We start from the raw sequence: 17,220 nt of genomic DNA on the forward strand, positions 1-17,220 counted from the left end.
CACTGCCGTCTGGCGGGCGGCCGCCATGGCGGCCATGGCGCCACTGTCGGCCGACGCGGTAGCTGGTAGCTCACGGTCGCTGTTTTCGTTCTATCTCGCGCAACGACCAGCAATTTCCCGGGCTGAGGAAAATCTAGCCGTTCGTCGGGTTCGTCGTATGTAAGTGAGCATCGCAGGTTTCGCTTTTGCGTTTGTGACCGTAACGTTACGCGCGTTCGCGCGCGTCCACGGGGTGTTCAGAAAGCGTTCACGTAAAGACAGGAAGTGAGTAGCTTGTAGAGAAGTATCGGCGACGAGAGCCATCTTTGACGAGCATCGGCTTGCTCGTGAGAGACTGTGAGAGACAGAGGAGTGAGAGGAGACGGCGAGCAGGTCGAGCCTCGAGCCTGCATCGACAACACCACCGCGACGGCGACGACGACAGTACTATTACGCTACGACGACGACGACAGTGACGGTCGCGACCGCGACCGCGACGGCGACGGCGACGGCGACGGCGACGGCGGTGACGATAACGGCAACGACAATTACGAAGGTAGCGGTGACGACACAACGTTGAGGGAAACGGCGCCAATGTAGCCGGCGCCCGGCGACGATACCGGTCTCTTGTGAAAAATAATTTTCTCGTTTTTCGTAAGGTGAGACCGGTGAGACGTGAGGTACATACGGCTCGCGTCGAATCGTGGCGGGTGGCGGGAACAAGCGAGCGTGAGCGTGAGCGCGAGCGCGCGCGCGCGAATCGGGTCGAGTGTGTCTACTCCCTTCGTCGGCTTCGTCCATGTTCCCGCGTTCACGACTGGCTCCGTGCTCGACTCGACGCTTTGCCACTTGCACTTGTCACTTTGCGGGAATGCACTTAATTTAAATGTTAGCAACGAGACGGTCTTGAACTTGTGTGTGTGTGCGAACGTAACTCCGGCTAATATAAACTATACATCGCGCGTGGCACGATGCGCGAGGCCGCGAGATCGTCGCGTGTGTAACCGTATAACATACGAATCGGCGAATGCCTTCTCTTCGTTAAGGAGAAGAAAAAAGAAAGAAAGCAAAGGAATATATCGTGCCGTCCGATCGCGATCGCACGCGGCGCGGCGCGGGCGTGCGCTTCGATTCTCGTTGCGGAGCGCGGAGCGCATAGACTTGGTCCAGATGTGCGGTAGGGTCCAGACCCGGTAGGGTGATCGCTTTCGGCCCGCGCGGCCAAGTGTGGTCTGTGATCTTCAGTCGTTTTCCCTCCCTTCACTCTCTTTCTTTCTGTCACATCTGCTAATGGCAGTACTTAACTAACCAGGCTGTTGTTTAATTTTCAGAAGAGAGCGCGAGACACAGTATACAGAATGGAAGGAGACGATGGCCCTTCAGCCATCGGTAATAAACCCACCATCATCAAAGGTACGCGTCGTGTACATTTGGATTTATGTATTACCTCGTCTCGTTAACTGATCTTGGAAACCGATTCGACTTTTTTTTTTCCAAGCAAGGACGTGAGGCAAGATTTTTGTTTCATAAAGGTGTACAATGTAATTATACAGGGCGTTCCGTGTCAGGTCGATGAAACTTCAGGGTTCTATAAAAAATTCAATTTGGAACAAAAAAGTTCCTATAATATAATATAAACACAGGTCTGGAAACATTTGGTTAAAAAGCTATGTATAGCTAATAAAAATTGTAAAAATCACATTTATTTGATAATTTTTGAAAATAAATAATTAAATAAAACGAAAGCGCTTGCTTTAGTGTACACGTAATAGCTAATGTAATCTTTACATAAAGATCATTAAAAGCGTGCTCCAAGTTTCTGCTTTTTTTCGTTATTTTGAGCTCAATTCCTTTTGCGAACGCCTTGTCACAATAAAATAAAATTGGTGTAATTTAGTTCATTATTTAATTACCCATCAGATTTATTTCCGGTTACTTTCTTCATCCTTCAATAAATGAAGAGTTTTTAAGGGTTATTTTTAATAGTAATAAAAAACGATTTTTTTTTTTTTTTTTTTTTTAAGTTTATTAGCTGTAAATTTTCAACGAAACGTTTTCGAACCTATCTTTATAGGAACTTTTTTGTTCTAAATTCAATTTTCTACAAGACCCTGAAATTTTATTGACCTGACTTGAAACACCCTGCATATATACAGGGTGAATTTTATTTCGTGTGCCAATCATCTCCATTAATTAATTATCTTAGAAAGTATTGGTTTATTGGAAAATTGTTTCAGATAGAAATTGGAGAGTTTACCGGCTAAATTTTTTAAATATAAACCTTTATTTTTTATTATATCTTTTTTTACTAATTTGAACAACTTTTGTCTGAAACATTTTTTTATTTGCCTTATACTTTTTGAGATATTCAAGGAAAACTTGGTAATTTTTTCAATATTTAGTTTACGGTATCTCGATAATTGTTTGTCGGAAGGAAAAGTGGTAAAGGACTTTTTGACTTGACTTCGTCTGTGTACACACACACACACACACACAAAATTGTGTACATGTACAATATTATATATATATATATATATATATATATATATATTTCTCACTCGATCTAATTGCTTTCATTTCGCTTTCAATTTCTTTTCTACTTCATCAGCGGCACAAGAGGAAATGGGACAATTAGACGTATTGGTATGTGGACAGTGTCATTCTGTCTTTCATTTTATCGAAGAGTTTCAAGAACATCGTACAAAGGAGGGAGCCTGCTCCAAAGTGTCACATCTTCTAACCGACGAAATAAAAAACGTTTGTATCTTTAGATTCTTCATGCGATATGGTTGTGCCGCTTTGTAGGAACGTGTTATGAAACTTTCCTTTGTATGTTTGTAGAATAGCAAAGCACAAGTATGGGCATTTCTATTATGGAAAGATACGCAATTTCAACAAGATGGTTTGGACAAGAATAAAGCTGACACTTGGAAGTTATACCAAAAATGGTGTAAGATGGATATAAACGTGAGGGAGTCGTGGATCACTGCAGGGAAAACTATACAAACCTTTACGAAAATCAGTAATGCAAAGATGCAGGATACCCCGATACAAATTCAATCGAATATTAATGTCGAAGGTGATAGTTTTTTAAGAGATAAAAACTCTGCGTGTAAAACAAAGAAAAGAAAAATGCTACTTTCATAAATAAGACTAAACTTAACACCGTCTGTGCTCTCTCGCTGCTTTACAGATGCCAAACCGATAATAGTTCGTAAAGTTGTCAGAAATGGACAGCCGGAGGAAACGGGGGAAGCTAAGAAGGATATTGCAAAATCACTGGAAACAAAAACGCAGAAGAGTGAATCTATGGAGATTGAAGTGGATAAGAAAGAAAAGCCAAGACTGAAACCATCGATCAAGCCCAAGGTATTACGTTATTTGACATTTTTTCACGTTTGCACGTTTGGCAAAGTATACTTTTGAGAATTTGCTTCAGTTATTTTAATATTTCTGCAGAACAAGTCTGGCAAGACAGCTACCGAAGAAGATGCAGACTTAAGTAACGAAGAATATAACGTTGAGAAAATTTTAGCCAAACGCTTTAATCCGAAAAAGAAGTGCTCGGAATATTTAATTAAATGGGAAGGCTATTCACAGTAGGTATTCTCTCTTAATCGCATATATCTCTTCTCAAGAGTTCTAGCAATATGTTTTAAAACATTCAAAATTTATTTAGCGAGAACAATACATGGGAGTCTGTAGAGTCTGTAGCAACCTGCAAAAATATGTTTGAAGAATTTGAGCGGAGTCTCGCTAAGCAAAAGGAGACTAAAGCGGCGCAACAGCAAGCCAATACGAGAGTTGTCGGACGTACGAGTTTGCCAGCGCAAAAATCAGTGATAAAAGCTGAGGCTAGCAAACCTGGACCGAGTACGGCGACTCAAGTAGGGTGAGTGACTTTGCTTAAAAAAAAAAAAAAAAAAAAAAAATGTCATTATGTAACATTTTACTCTATAAATCACTGCGATAATACTCAATGCGATAATTGTTGCGTACATGTAGACGTCCGATGCGGTCTAGTAAATCAAAAGCGATGGATCAAGTCAAGCAATGGTGTGGCTCGATGAAAGATGAGGATAACGAACGTATGTGTATTCTGTTTGAATAACTCACGTATAATATGACGTATCGCAATTGATATATGTATGCGTGTGTACGTTAGAGATAAAGAATCGTATCTCCAGTTTTTGTCAAAATGGAGTTGATACATTTTTCAATATAACCGGAGCTTAAATTGTATAATGGTAAAACGTCTTATGTCTATTATGACTAGTTCTTAAGATAAAATGTTTAGAAAATTGTATTGAAAATTTTTATAGTGCCTAATTTTTAAACCAGGTACAATGTGTTATTGGCAGTAGTACTATTAAACATATCAGTTAAATTGTTTTATTAAAAACTTGATAAATCAAGTTACTTTTACTTTATATCTAAAAGAAACATCATTTTCCCTATTTAAAAACTTTTAAACCTTGTTTTCTCTGAATGTACAAAAATGGACGTACGATCCTTTACCTCTAAGGTACAGATATATATAGACAGGGTGTCACACCTAATGCGCGCCCACTATTTACACAGCGATATTTCTTATAAAAAACTGAGTCAAAAAGTCCTGAGCCATTTTTTTTCTACAATGTAAGTCATTCTAATCAGCGCTGTCTTTTAGCCGGGCGTACATCAGTGTGCACTCATGCATACTACCAGACGCGCGGCTCACTGACGTACGGCCGGCTAAAGCACGGCACTGAGTGGATTGACTTTACTCAATAATTACTGCTTTATTAAGCATTGTAGAAAAAGATGGCTCAGAACTTTTTGACTCAATTTTTTATAAGGAATATCGCTGTGTAAATAGTGGGCGCGAATTAAGTGACACCCTGTATATATAATGTAATATATTACATTGATATATAATATTGATATATTTATATAATTGTGCAAATATATGCTGTTTCAATTAATACTCGTATGTGATTCTTGTAGTATTAGGTAAAAGGAGGATCGATGACTCGGAGAGTGATTCGGAAGAAGGTGGAAGCAGTGCCACAAAGAGGATAAAAGGTGACACGGGCAGTGATGACGAGTGGACCGGGGAGTCCGAAGACGAAAGACTAATGGGCCGTAGCGACGTAATTCAACGTGCATTCAATCGCGCTAATGCGCAGGCCAATGGTTCTAACAGAGCCTCGGTTTCGTCCACTGACCTGGCAACGTCGTTAGGATTACAATCTCCAGACGGGAAATCTAGCCAGCCGCCTGTTCTGGTGGCTAACGCCAAGGGGGTTGTTAAAGTCGATCCCAAACAAATGCCAAATTTGGCTTCTGGTCTTTACGTTATGTCGCGAAAAGACGGTATTATCAAATTGAATTCGTCTCCCAGTGGAAAACTAGCGGTCAAAGGATCTCCAACGACGCAAGGTGTTGTAATGGTTCAAAATCGAGATAACGCGAGCGTAATGAGAAAACAGGTGATCTCGACGTCGCAGTCCAATTCGATGACTCCTGTTAAAGTTGTTTCAAAGATGGACGGAAGCCAAGTGGTAACGCAGATGAAGGTAGTCACCTCTAAGGCCGTTACACCGAAAATTTGCAGCGCGCAAAAGAGCGAGCCTATAAAGATACAGCCGAAACCGGATCCGTCGCAACTGCAACAGATACATGTTGTGACTGCGGTGCCGGCACCGATAACCTTGCAACCGAGAATAACAACAGGAATAAGACCTGCCCCAGTCACACCTCAGCGAACGGCAGACGGTCGTCCTTTGTTACCCAGACCAGCATTGCGTCCAACGGCGGCAACGAGCGTTCTCGGTACAATTCGTACACCCGTCAGAGCACCGGCACCGAGACAGATACAGACGCAAGTGACGCGTCCGGTGTTGCAGAAGCGTATGACGACGGTCGTAAGTGCGCAGCAGGCCGTTTCGCCGGTTGCTGCCGGTACGGTCACGCAAATCAAGCCAAAATTCACAGTGCTCGCAACACCTCCGCAACCCAAACAACCGATCAAAACTGCTACTAGTCCAGTACAACAACAACAACAACAACAGCAACAGCAGCAGCAGCAGCAACAGCAACAACAACAACAAACAAAACAGACTCCGAAAACACCAGTGGGTAAGGCACAGTCATTGTTATCTCCGCAGCAAAAGTTATTAATGGCAAAGAGAAAGGCCCAAGAGGCAGCAGGTATAATTAAACCGGGTGGTCGTGGACTTTTGGCGGGTGCTCGTGCCGTTGCAGGACGAGGCAGAGCAAAAGTAGGTACCGAAACACCTTCGGCAATCGCTCAGGCGGGAACCAAACCTCCAAAGGAAAGCAAATTAGCGGAAGGTGATGGACTTCACATGGAATTCCACGAAGTTGGCTCGGAAGAAAGCAGTAGCGAGGGCGAGTCGGATCTTCCCCCTCCTCCCGAACCAGATGTCATTACGGCTCCAGAACCCGACAGTCCACCGCGTCCGTTCACGTTATGTCCTCTCACGGGACGTATAATTGGTCCGGACGGTGAACCGATTGAACAACCGGGCGAGTCCGAACCCGCTGAAGCAACAACAAATTCGACCACAGCGAGAACAGCTAGCAACACGTCCGAAACTATGGCAACAGACGCCACGGCTGCAACTGTCGACGCCAACGTCAATACTAATACTATCACTACTACCACCACCAGTATCGCCACCACCATTGCCGCCGCCGTCACCACCGCCACCGCCACCGCCACCGCCACCGCCACCGCCACCGCCAGCACTACAACGACGACCGCTGCCGCCGCCGCCGCCGCCGCCGAATTGGTCCTACCCTCTCTCGACTCGCTCACCGAAAGCGGTGGTATTATGAGGGTTGAGATGAGTCCCGGTGGAACGACCGGTACCATTGTCCAAGCCAGTGATACAGCACAGATCAATCTGTCGAATGTGACGATACCTGCGCCGGATTTACCTTGTTTGGACGATACCGCTTCTACAGTAACGGCGACCGCTACTCCCATATCCACAGCAACACCTTTGACAGAAACAGTCGCTTCTAGCTCCGCTGAAACGTCCATTATTACTACGGCATTGTCGACAGTTCCGGCAACATCTACATCCGTTACTATGTCAGTGACATCGACAGACGTCAAGAACGAAGAAAAGATATCGGAAGAGAGAAAAGTAACGACGGACGATGCGTCCAATCTGGTTACTATAGCCGAGCATGGCGTCGTCTATCAAGTCGCGGGCCAAGCCGAGGATGGACAGACTCTCCTCGTGACACATGGTGCCGATGGCGAGCAACAATGTGTATACGTTACCACCGAGCAACAAGGAGACGACGGCTCAGTCCTGACATTGGATCACGCAGTTGCCGAGGCTGTAGCGCAGCTGATCCCCGATCAAGTAAATCTCACGCCCCAGTTTTACGTGAAGGAGGATGGAGCGGAATCGACTGAAAATTCAATGGTCATGTCTATAATGGATAACGCGAATACGACCGATGTAACTGGGACCCAAGAGGATAACGACGGACAGGCACAAGTTATAGCTCAAGTGGTACAAGCTGAAGAACCAACTCCAGGTAATAGTCTTTTGGTTGCGTCTCTTTAGTTTCAAGTGAAGGTTAGGTTCCAAAATTTTTGCTCAAATTGCTCCTAGTGAAATATGAACAATGTATACGGTAATAGCTTTCAGCAAAATTATCGGAAACCCCTGTATATAGATGGAATGAAATATTTAATACATCTCCCCTTCCCCTTCTCCTGGCCCGCCCTGTCCAATCGCCGTCTGATTTCTCTTCCTTTCAGGAGGAACCAGGAGGGTAGTGCTTCTGTTACCGGATGGTAATTTAATGATGACCGAGGTGGACGAGGAGCAATACGCCGCTCTGGAACTTGATAAGTGAAAATGAATATCATTTTGCGCATATGCTAATGAAATATCATGGCACGGCGTCGAATTTGCACGTTATGTGCATATTGTACGTTTAATACGTGATCGTGAATTGTATATATGTAAGAACGTTCACCCCTCGTACAATTGCACGTTGATAACGTCTTAATATTCAGTGACTAGACTAGATATTGTAAGACGGAGAGATAGCTGGTATACTGTAAAAAAAAAGTCAGCACACACCAAGAAAAATCTAAATTTTAGACTAAACAAAAAGGAAATGTGTTTATACATACATATGTATGTCTCGATGTAAAACAATTTGCAAGCATCTCCATTTTTGTGTTAAAAGAACTTTTATGATATCAGCACAGAGAAACAGAAATACAAAGATAAAACAGTACTTTCAATGCAGTGATATCATTATAGTACGTGCGGCAAAATAAGCATTGTATTTGTAGGATAGTAAAGTATAATATGGGGTTTTATATTTTCCAATCAATAAGCTTTGGTAAAAAAAAAAAAAATTTATCCACGCATACAAAGTCCAAGGTGATGATACAGTACGGTCGTCCTGTCAGATGCATTTGTAAGGTAAATTGGATCCATCTGTGATTAAAGCATATAAAAAATATCGCGGTACCGTTTATCAAAACATAAAATTCTATTGCTTTGTTTTATCTTAAGTTGCACGTATAAAAATGAAGGGTGAAATGAAGTATACTCCTGTGAATTATGCTGTCTTAATAGTTATGTATACCATATTCGTTATACGATCGTAACGTGTGTTTTATAACGAATTTGATTGGATGCGCTGCAGAGTAATCCGCCTAAAAACGTAATATAAGCATTTTATTGACAAAAAATTGGTGTAATCATAGAATATACCAAACGCAATATTCCGACCATGAGTATCTCGCGCAAAGAGAGAAAGAGAGAAAGAGAGAGAGAGAGAGGCAGAGAGAAAATTGCCAATTGTTGAATCCACTTGGCACTCTATGCGTATTCCTTTACATCGATTTGCGTATGACAGCCTTAAGTGCGCTAGTACGCACTAATGCATCCAGCCAACTTCGCTATTGCATTACATGGACTATGTGTGCTTATCTATAGAATAAGTGCACTCTAATGAAACACTTATAATTTTTCTGAACCTATAAAGCTTAAAATACAATGTTGTTGAACGGAGTATCAATTTGCGTTCTATTATTAAACCCGTTCCTACTCGAGTAGTTGCAGGTAATCCTAAGATGTGCAAAATAGTTGTGACGTCGTAGTGCATGGAATAATCGGTAAAAATTTTAACCCCGACATACTATTTACACACACACACACACACACAATATATATATATATATATATATATATATACACACATATATATACATATATATATTTATACAATATATATATATATATATTTTTTTGTGAAATAAATAATTATGATTCTCACGCGAAATCTATTTACGATTCCTGCAATGAAAACGAACGTGGTTATAATTTTTTTCCTTCTATTCCTTTCTTTTTTCTTTTTCTCGTCTTTTGTAAAAATTGACAAAAAAGGCGAAAAATGACGTCCCACATACCGACGATGTTTTATTTTAGCTACGTATATGAATTTAGAATACGCTAGAATATGTCATAAATGTTATTCGTAAGTTTATATTTAGTTCTCAAGTTTATCGTATAATCTCATTAATATCGCTTTTAATATGCAATAAACATAAAATTATAACTTTTTACAGGTCAGTCTATTTTCGAAACGTTATCCTACGACACAAATCCCATTATTAGAGATACGTCAATCAATATCTATAATCGTCATGATAAATTTTTGTACCAGGTACTAAAAAATTTCCATTGTTTCTTATCATTTCTCTCAAAAGAACTTTTAAATATATGTGGCACAACTAGCATCCCGTCATGCGTATTCAACGCATTTCGACGCGTATTCTGTAATTAACCGAAAATAAGCAGCGAGGCTACGGTATGTACTATTTATGTGTGTACTATTTATCTTCTTTATCATTCTCAGAAGAGTTGAATCAATTCCCTCGTCAGTTCGATCAGGGCGATCAGAGAGAAGTAGCTCAAAAACGAAGTTACAAAAAACAATCTTAATAGCAATCCCTAACTCTGTAGAATTTCACAACTATGAGTCAAATAAATTGTACCGGGTATGTATTATTGTAAAATATAATTTTTAAATTAAATAATATTCTATTTCTACCTCTCATCCTCATCCCCCCTTCCCGTTATAGAAAGTTGTCATGCTACAAAACGTAAGCGATTCTTCAGCCAAATTTCAATTGATGGCAAGACCTAATTACTCTCATTTCACTGTCATGATCGAACGTAAAACACAAACGGCGAGTATTTCTCCAGGGATGTATATAAAATTGATTATTTTCTTTCGTTGCGATATCTTGGACGAACCCGAAGAAATGTTAGTAATAAATGTGCAACAAGGACGTTCGGTAATTATTAAATTACGCGGATATCGAGATCCACCATTACTGAGAGGTAAATGAATTTATCTGTGCATTGGCATAGATAAACTTGTCGGTACACGTACATACATATACAATGTAAAAATTTTCGTATATATAAATACTAAAAAATATGGAAAACATATAAGTATAGAGGATAAAATTAATACAATATCGTAAAAAAAGAAGATTGAAATCTTCTATAATATATGTATCATTATTTTTACAGTGATTAATATCCCTTATTTCCAATACTCACCAAAAGAACTGCAAACGATGATAAGAAACACGGAATGGATTGTGGAAATTCCATATCGACAAACGGATTCTTGCGAGGAATACGTATAGCCCTATTTTCAAATTTTTAATCAAATAATCACACGGTTGCTTTTCTTAAGAGACAATGATTAATTAAAACTTACAGTCCACCGATACAAGTAGGAGTGCAGCAAACATATCTATAGAAAGTGTGACGCGATATAGAAAATTAATGAGTTTCGACTGTGGGGAGTGTCTCGTAGGTGAGCGAGTCACCTTACCCCTAATGGTTAAAAATGTCGGTGGCGAGGGAAGATTCTTCATTATGAGCGAAATCGACTGGTGTTCGATGCATATCGAGGTGAAAGTAACAGCACTCAAGTGTAAGCTGTCATCGACAATAATTATACAATAACAGACATAATTATGTCCTTCTATCTCATTTTAGGATGTTTCTAACAATAATATGCTAATTCTACCATCTTTCGCCATGTGGCCTGCGTATTTTACGCTCAAACCGCAAGAGCATATATATCTGTACCTCTACTTCTTCCCCGACGCTCATGGAATGCATGTAAGTTATAATGCAAAAGGAACAAACTTTTCACATATCTTTTTCTTCATTAAATAACTCTCCCTTCTTTTCTTTATAAAGTCTATTTCTTCCTTCTCTAAAATTAGGTAGAAACATTATACGCGATATGCAACAATTGTTCCGTGATAACGACAGAGATCATTGGAGATGGAGTTATGTACGAACAATAGTAGAATAAAAATACACAATGGTAAGGAACACAAAGTGCGAATAATATTATAAAAATTTATTAAGTCAATAAAGAAAAGTTAAGTATAATGTGGTACAGTCTCATACTTTAGTTAATGTAAAGACTTTTAGTAAAAGTTAAGTATGTGATACAGCTGTCTCTAGATGAATTTCATTGCCTCAGGAACATTTTGTCAAGCATGCAATAAAAAATCCAACGGAATCACTTTCAGGACCAAATCTACATACTTTTTTTGCATTCTCATTCGTTAAACCATCTATGATGTATCCTTGAGTGCCATATTTGTCTGTTTTTATTTGATCTTTAACAGATTCTAATTTCAACTTTGGAAATTGCTTCAATGCCCAAGCGATAATTCCTTCGTTTTCTGCTATTGTGACGGTACATGTACTATAAACCAATATCCCTTTTGGTTTCAAAAGACGAACAGCCTATATAATAGTATTTAATATATAATAATACTTATTTCTTGAAGCTTCAAGTCGCAGGCAGGTGTATATTTGTATGACAAGTACGTTTGTCCACTTACGGCAGAAAAGAGACTTCGCTGCAAGGGAACGTAAGAATGAAGTTGTGCCGACGTGATTGTATTGTACAATTGCGGTCTTTGACCTAACGCGCTGCATGGAGTATCTAAGAGGATACGATCGAAATTATTTTCTTCGAACGGAGGTCCGTCGGTATGGGCTAAACTGCGCTCTCGTTCGATGACAGGCATGACAGCCTTCGTAGCATCGTAACAAAATATTTTGATGTTTTTGTCATTACACTTTTCCTTAAATCGCATCACTTTACCTGGATTTTTCTCTAGAGCTATTATTGTACCCTGGAAATTATAACAGAAACAATAATTAAAATTAACGACGTATCTATACTCTTTCTACATACACATTCTCTCTCTCGTCATCGTTCTGCGGGAAATGAGTTCACATGCGCTTGTTTCTTTTAAGCAGAAAAGCAGAAATTTCAGCAAAAAAAGTTGAGTGTACGACAGTTTGGAAAAATAGTTATAAAAGACACGTTATATTATGCATTGTTACGTGCTGTATAATAAACTTTTCCTTTGTTTCCTCTTTAAACATTTACCTGTCCCTTCATAAGCAGGGAAATATGTGTGGTTTTGTTACCAGGTGCAGCACACATGTCCAAGATTGTTTCACCTGGTTGGGGATTTAAAACTAGGCTACACACGATAGACGGCAAATTTTGTAACAGGGCATGCGGTCTCAAAGATTCGTTATTTAAATTCAATTGCGGAACTTGTGAGATCACATCAGTCATAATTATTGCAACACCACTGAAAGACAATTGAAAATGTAAGAGATTTGTTAACAAATAAAATAATCACGTATCAAAGTTTCAACACAATGAGATATATCTATCTATAATTTCCCTGGTGAAAAAATGTCTCAGAATTTTTCACATTATTGATCAGAATTTTTTAGATTTTTTAATAATTGGAACGATTTCGAACATTTTTTTTTAGAAAAACTCAGACAAAATAATAGTAAAATATCAGATTTTTCCCGCCAATCTTTGTAAAAATCGGAATAAATATGAGAAAGTCTTATCAGAACGTTTCACACATACGGATACAAAAAAATATTTCGAAAATCCTCATCTGATTATTATTTCTGAAAGTATCTGAAAGAGAAATTTTAAATCTATATTTTTTCAAAAATTTTCACAAGTCTCACGTTTTATAAAATTTCTGAGAAAATGTGAGAAATTTTTTCACCAGGGTTAGGTGTGAGAATCCTCCAACAATTATAATTATATAGTTAAGTAAGCCAGTCACGCCCAATCTCGTGCGCATTGGAAATTATTTCGTACCATGGATTTCTCGTTGGTTTGCAAAATAATTCTTTCCTTGTTTGTCGAAGAATGCCATTGCCTAAATATACTTTATTGCTATTTGCATATGGTTTAATCAAACCTTTCTTACATTGACCAGTAACATCAGCGAATACACTGACTTTGGTATTAATAGTTAAACCTATAATTTAGTTTAACAAATTTAATTACAAGATATAAGATATAAGATCTCTTGCGAATACGTATTGTAAAAAAGAATTCTATGTGCAAAGATGTTACCATTTGGCATTCCGATAACACCAGGAGCATAAACGTGAGATCCTCTTAGCACAGCTGCACCGCATATAGCGTCAACGATAATTTCACCTGGACATCTCTTTAAATCAAGAGACACCGATGAATCCCAACTGTCGACTGCAACTATTCCATTCGGAAGATCCGGCAAAAAGTGGATAGATGGATCCGGTTTGTCATCCTAACGTAATAAATCGCACATGTAAAATTCTGTGCTTGTATATATGTACAAAGGTACGCAAGCTACATATCTAAAAAACGTTAGCAGGAACGTTAAAAGTATATCCAGAACAGAAAGAACATTTTTCTCTTGGAATTACAAAAGTTAAAGAATAATAATATATATCGGACATGTTAATTGAGATATACGCGTCTTGGAATGTATATAGATATATACAATAGCGATTTAACATTTAAGTACAAAAATATAATTTGACTGGAAAACAAGTGATGTGTCACTGCTTCTTATTATAGCGAGAGGATATTTGGACGAGAGTATTGGACGTATTAAAATATCCTATAATTATCAGTAAAGAAAATTTTGTCTCGTTGTGTCGACGTACCTGCTTCAATGCCTTGTATAAACTGTTCAGATCGTTTGTATAATAATCTGTAAAACGATCTAATCTGTAAACGCTCTTCTTAGGTGTTGTACACATCCATTTGCAAAGAGCATCGATCTTTTCCTACAATTTTTTTTCCCTTTCTCAATAGAAAACATTTGCGTGTGCATGTGTACTATGTGTATGGGTCATAAGATAGCAGCAAGTGAAACGTCTATTATGAAACGTCTATTAATCTATTGAGAATACCTCAATTTCAGATTGTTGTAAGTATTCACCGTTAATTATCGCTTTTCTCAAGTCTGCTATCAATTCATCACGTATTCCAGATTTATATTTAAAGGGCGTTTCTGGCAAACCGTGTAATAACGCCTGTGATGACATTATCTCCTCATCTATACTTTGTTCTATTTATTTAATTTATTTATTATCCACAAAATCTTGGTGCAAATCGCTTTTCAATCGTTGCATCCAGCAGTGGTTGAGCGCCCGATCGTCTGGACCTGGACAACATCGTCGATACAATTTATTAGCTTTAGCCTAGTACAGTACTCATTGTCAACACGCGAAATTCTGAATATCATCAGCATATGTTTTTTTCAAAATTTCTCTACCACATATAGGAATATCTTTAAATGAACTAGGAATTTTCTATTTAACTGTTTGGCAGATGTGAAGGACTTGAAGGATAATAATTGATTGTATGTATGTATGTACACACATATTTATATATATATATATATATATATATATATATATATATATATATAACATATCTCGCATAAGAATTTCTCTGTTGTCATAAAAGCTCTACTCACTTGCCAAATATCTACACATTGCAGCTATTAAATACAGATATTTTGGCATAAATCGATTAGGACACAAAGAACTATCAGTCCTTAATTAATGTTATAAGATTCATGGAACATGACATCATCCTTCATGAGTAACGAATTAAATAAAGGTCTGTATAATCCAAACTCTCTTCATTTTCACAAATCTATCACATGGTCCAAATGACGACACATATGGGATGGTCATTTAAATAAAAGAAAATATCTTTGATACGATTATTATCAAAGGCATATAATTAAATTTATCCAGACAAGTACCTACACGTTGTAATCTACTTTCTGATACAGGTTTGACTAATGTGCCACAAATAAAATGTCTACCTTTGCAAGAATATCGACAACTTCGTTTAGATTTAGATCAAAGTCGCCGAGAAACTGCGAGTCTTCGTCAAAAGTTGTGTCATGCCAGAAGAAATTTAGAGGAGGAAAAACGTAAACGTCGAGTGATCGAGCATCATAAAAACATATTGGTACATTACGTTCCTTTTTCATGTATATAGAGAAATGCGAAAGAAAAATGTTTTAAGAAAATATAAATGAATTAAAACGTTTGTCTTTTCAACTTGGTTTTGTATCAATAAGTGTGTTTACGTTTGAAAGGAAACCCAACGTAATATGGCTAGAGAGGTGTTGTTCCACGATGAAGAAGCAAACTTGAACGAAGATATCAAGGAAAAGCTACAATTTCTTAACAAACCCGAAATCGACGTTAAATATAATAATCCAAACGTCCAAGATAAACGGGGTGATAGACAGTAGGTATCAAATTCAGCGTAAAGTTGTAAGTAGGAAGTAATAATACGTCTCGATACGTGATCGACTTTTGTATTGTAGTTTGACTAGAATAGTGGAAACAGATTCTACAGGCTCGATATTAAGTGACTTGAATTGTTTGTCCAAATCGGAAGATGATTTGGATACCGATATCATTGTAAAGGCTCAAAGGGAGAAAAAATGGAAAGAATATAAACCTAATGGTGAATGTTGCACGATGAATAAACAGGGAAGCACGTTAGATAAACGTGCAAACGTTAAACTCCACCAAGTTGCCAAGACTACGAAAGAATATATTGATTCCAAACTGTCGAATGCTGAAGCGTCTTCTGCGAATCATAGCTTTATGTCAAAGATAGTTATTAAACCGGAAACGTGTACTCCATGTGGTAAAAGGTAATACACGCATGTACAACAAAGATATAATTCAGAGAAAGATCATATCGTAACCAAGTTATATATCATATTCTCCTTACGTTTGCGACGTCAGAATCAGGTTTGGAAAGATAGCACTCAAGTGTAGAGCGTGCCCGGCTACGTGTCACCCTGAATGCAGGATTCAAATTATTTCGGTTCCATGCGGGTGCGGTAAATCTCAGGCAAAGGTATTCGACGGGATCTGTAAGTACCGCCATGTGTACGTATATATGCAACTTTTTACATACGTGTCACAACAGTCTTTCAGGTAAAGGCACAAAGTAAAGACGGCGCTTGGAAGTTTGCTGCTTAACGGTGGACTAGTGTGGAAATATAAAAAGCAGGATACCGCGGTGAAATTTAATTAAATCTTTATTAAAAATTAAATTAAATGAAATTTGTCATTTTGTAAACACATGGTTATTGTAGGATATCTAACCTAACCTAACTTGAAATATGCTATTACGTTGGAGATATTAAATAAATTTGTGGCATTCGTACATGGTCGTTGCTTTCTCTACTCGCGTTACACACGGCATTACTAGTTTAACTGAGAAATAACTTTGTACATACAAAACTTTACTCCACGTAGCTCGCGCTATTACACCTTAGAACATATATAACTGAAAGAAAAGCCACTTGTGGCCGTGGTGGGCACTTGAAGCCTTGAAGCATCGAGCATCGAGCTCTGGGACTCGATTCTCTAAACGCGTCGCGCGTCGCGTCGTCTGTCGTTAACCAATCAAAACATTCCATTTTATTACATTACTTGGGGCCGGTATCACAGTCTCCTGCAGTCTCCGATTAACGTCATCTTCCGCGTAAACCCACTCTTCTGCTAAGACTCCATAGACGCGGAAACGCCGTGCGGTAGAGTGCGTTGACCAATCAGAAGGCTGCCGCAAGTCGCCTGCGGCAAAATCAAAATTTGTGATTGGTCAACGCACTCTGCCGCATGGCGTTTCCGCGTCTATGGAGTCTTAGCATTCGTCTCTTTCTAGGGGGACAGTTGGAAAGAAATGCAGAGTGAGTTCGCGGAGGAGGATCACGTTAATCGGAGACTGTGATAGCGGCCCTTGAGACGGGACACGTACAGTGGGAACGCAGCCTTATGGCTTCTG

The 17,220-nt window shown here is 38.9% G+C and overlaps 4 protein-coding genes across 22 annotated transcripts; 3 read left to right on the forward strand and 1 right to left on the reverse strand.

Moving 5' to 3' along the window:
• The first annotated feature begins 12 nt into the window (after window positions 1-12).
• Window positions 13-9,039, forward strand: Chro (chromodomain-containing protein chromator). 5 transcript variants are annotated; one of them, XM_071769827.1, is made up of 10 exons: window positions 13-159; window positions 1,311-1,392; window positions 2,588-2,736; window positions 2,821-3,058; window positions 3,173-3,348; window positions 3,439-3,578; window positions 3,659-3,871; window positions 3,985-4,067; window positions 4,966-7,539; window positions 7,766-9,039. In XM_071769827.1, the coding sequence occupies exons 2-10, from the start codon at window positions 1,338-1,340 to the stop codon at window positions 7,861-7,863; spliced, it is 3,726 nt and encodes a 1,241-aa protein (XP_071625928.1). In that variant the 5' UTR covers window positions 13-159; window positions 1,311-1,337; the 3' UTR covers window positions 7,864-9,039. The 5 variants fall into 5 exon arrangements, with proteins under 5 accessions (XP_071625928.1, XP_071625929.1, XP_071625930.1 ...); XM_071769828.1 differs by having other exon boundaries at window positions 40-163; XM_071769829.1 differs by lacking the exon at window positions 13-159 and adding an exon at window positions 334-638.
• Window positions 9,040-9,183: 144 nt separating this feature from the next.
• Window positions 9,184-11,424, forward strand: LOC139808174 (deleted in lung and esophageal cancer protein 1 homolog). Of its 3 annotated transcripts, XM_071769867.1 has the most exons (7): window positions 9,184-9,693; window positions 9,886-10,027; window positions 10,112-10,373; window positions 10,569-10,681; window positions 10,764-10,958; window positions 11,046-11,171; window positions 11,279-11,424. In XM_071769867.1, the coding sequence occupies exons 1-7, from the start codon at window positions 9,674-9,676 to the stop codon at window positions 11,360-11,362; spliced, it is 942 nt and encodes a 313-aa protein (XP_071625968.1). In that variant the 5' UTR covers window positions 9,184-9,673; the 3' UTR covers window positions 11,363-11,424. The 3 variants fall into 3 exon arrangements, with proteins under 3 accessions (XP_071625968.1, XP_071625969.1, XP_071625967.1); XM_071769868.1 differs by having other exon boundaries at window positions 9,184-10,027; window positions 11,253-11,424; XM_071769866.1 differs by having other exon boundaries at window positions 9,184-10,027.
• LOC139808171 (tRNA (cytosine(72)-C(5))-methyltransferase NSUN6-like) lies at window positions 11,404-16,775 on the reverse strand. 13 transcript variants are annotated; one of them, XM_071769850.1, is made up of 10 exons: window positions 16,348-16,730; window positions 16,159-16,228; window positions 15,880-16,011; window positions 14,304-14,557; window positions 14,055-14,177; window positions 13,477-13,672; window positions 13,216-13,378; window positions 12,469-12,679; window positions 11,912-12,208; window positions 11,404-11,813 (listed from the first exon to the last, which is right to left on the reverse strand). In XM_071769850.1, exons 4-10 carry the CDS (start codon window positions 14,436-14,438, stop codon window positions 11,541-11,543), a joined length of 1,398 nt encoding a protein of 465 aa, XP_071625951.1. In that variant the 5' UTR covers window positions 14,439-14,557; window positions 15,880-16,011; window positions 16,159-16,228; window positions 16,348-16,730; the 3' UTR covers window positions 11,404-11,540. The 13 variants fall into 13 exon arrangements, with proteins under 13 accessions (XP_071625951.1, XP_071625955.1, XP_071625954.1 ...); XM_071769854.1 differs by lacking the exon at window positions 15,880-16,011 and having other exon boundaries at window positions 16,348-16,419; window positions 16,601-16,726; XM_071769853.1 differs by lacking the exon at window positions 15,880-16,011 and having other exon boundaries at window positions 16,159-16,301; window positions 16,673-16,775.
• On the forward strand, window positions 14,651-16,152 carry LOC139808175 (uncharacterized). The gene is made up of 4 exons (XM_071769870.1): window positions 14,651-15,018; window positions 15,197-15,378; window positions 15,509-15,663; window positions 15,743-16,152. The coding sequence occupies exons 1-4, from the start codon at window positions 14,982-14,984 to the stop codon at window positions 16,080-16,082; spliced, it is 714 nt and encodes a 237-aa protein (XP_071625971.1). The 5' UTR covers window positions 14,651-14,981; the 3' UTR covers window positions 16,083-16,152.
• Window positions 16,776-17,220: the final 445 nt, after the last annotated feature.

The sequence above is a fragment of the Temnothorax longispinosus genome, chromosome 2 (genome assembly GCF_030848805.1).
Source record: "Temnothorax longispinosus isolate EJ_2023e chromosome 2, Tlon_JGU_v1, whole genome shotgun sequence".
Lineage (NCBI taxonomy): Eukaryota > Metazoa > Arthropoda > Insecta > Hymenoptera > Formicidae > Temnothorax > Temnothorax longispinosus.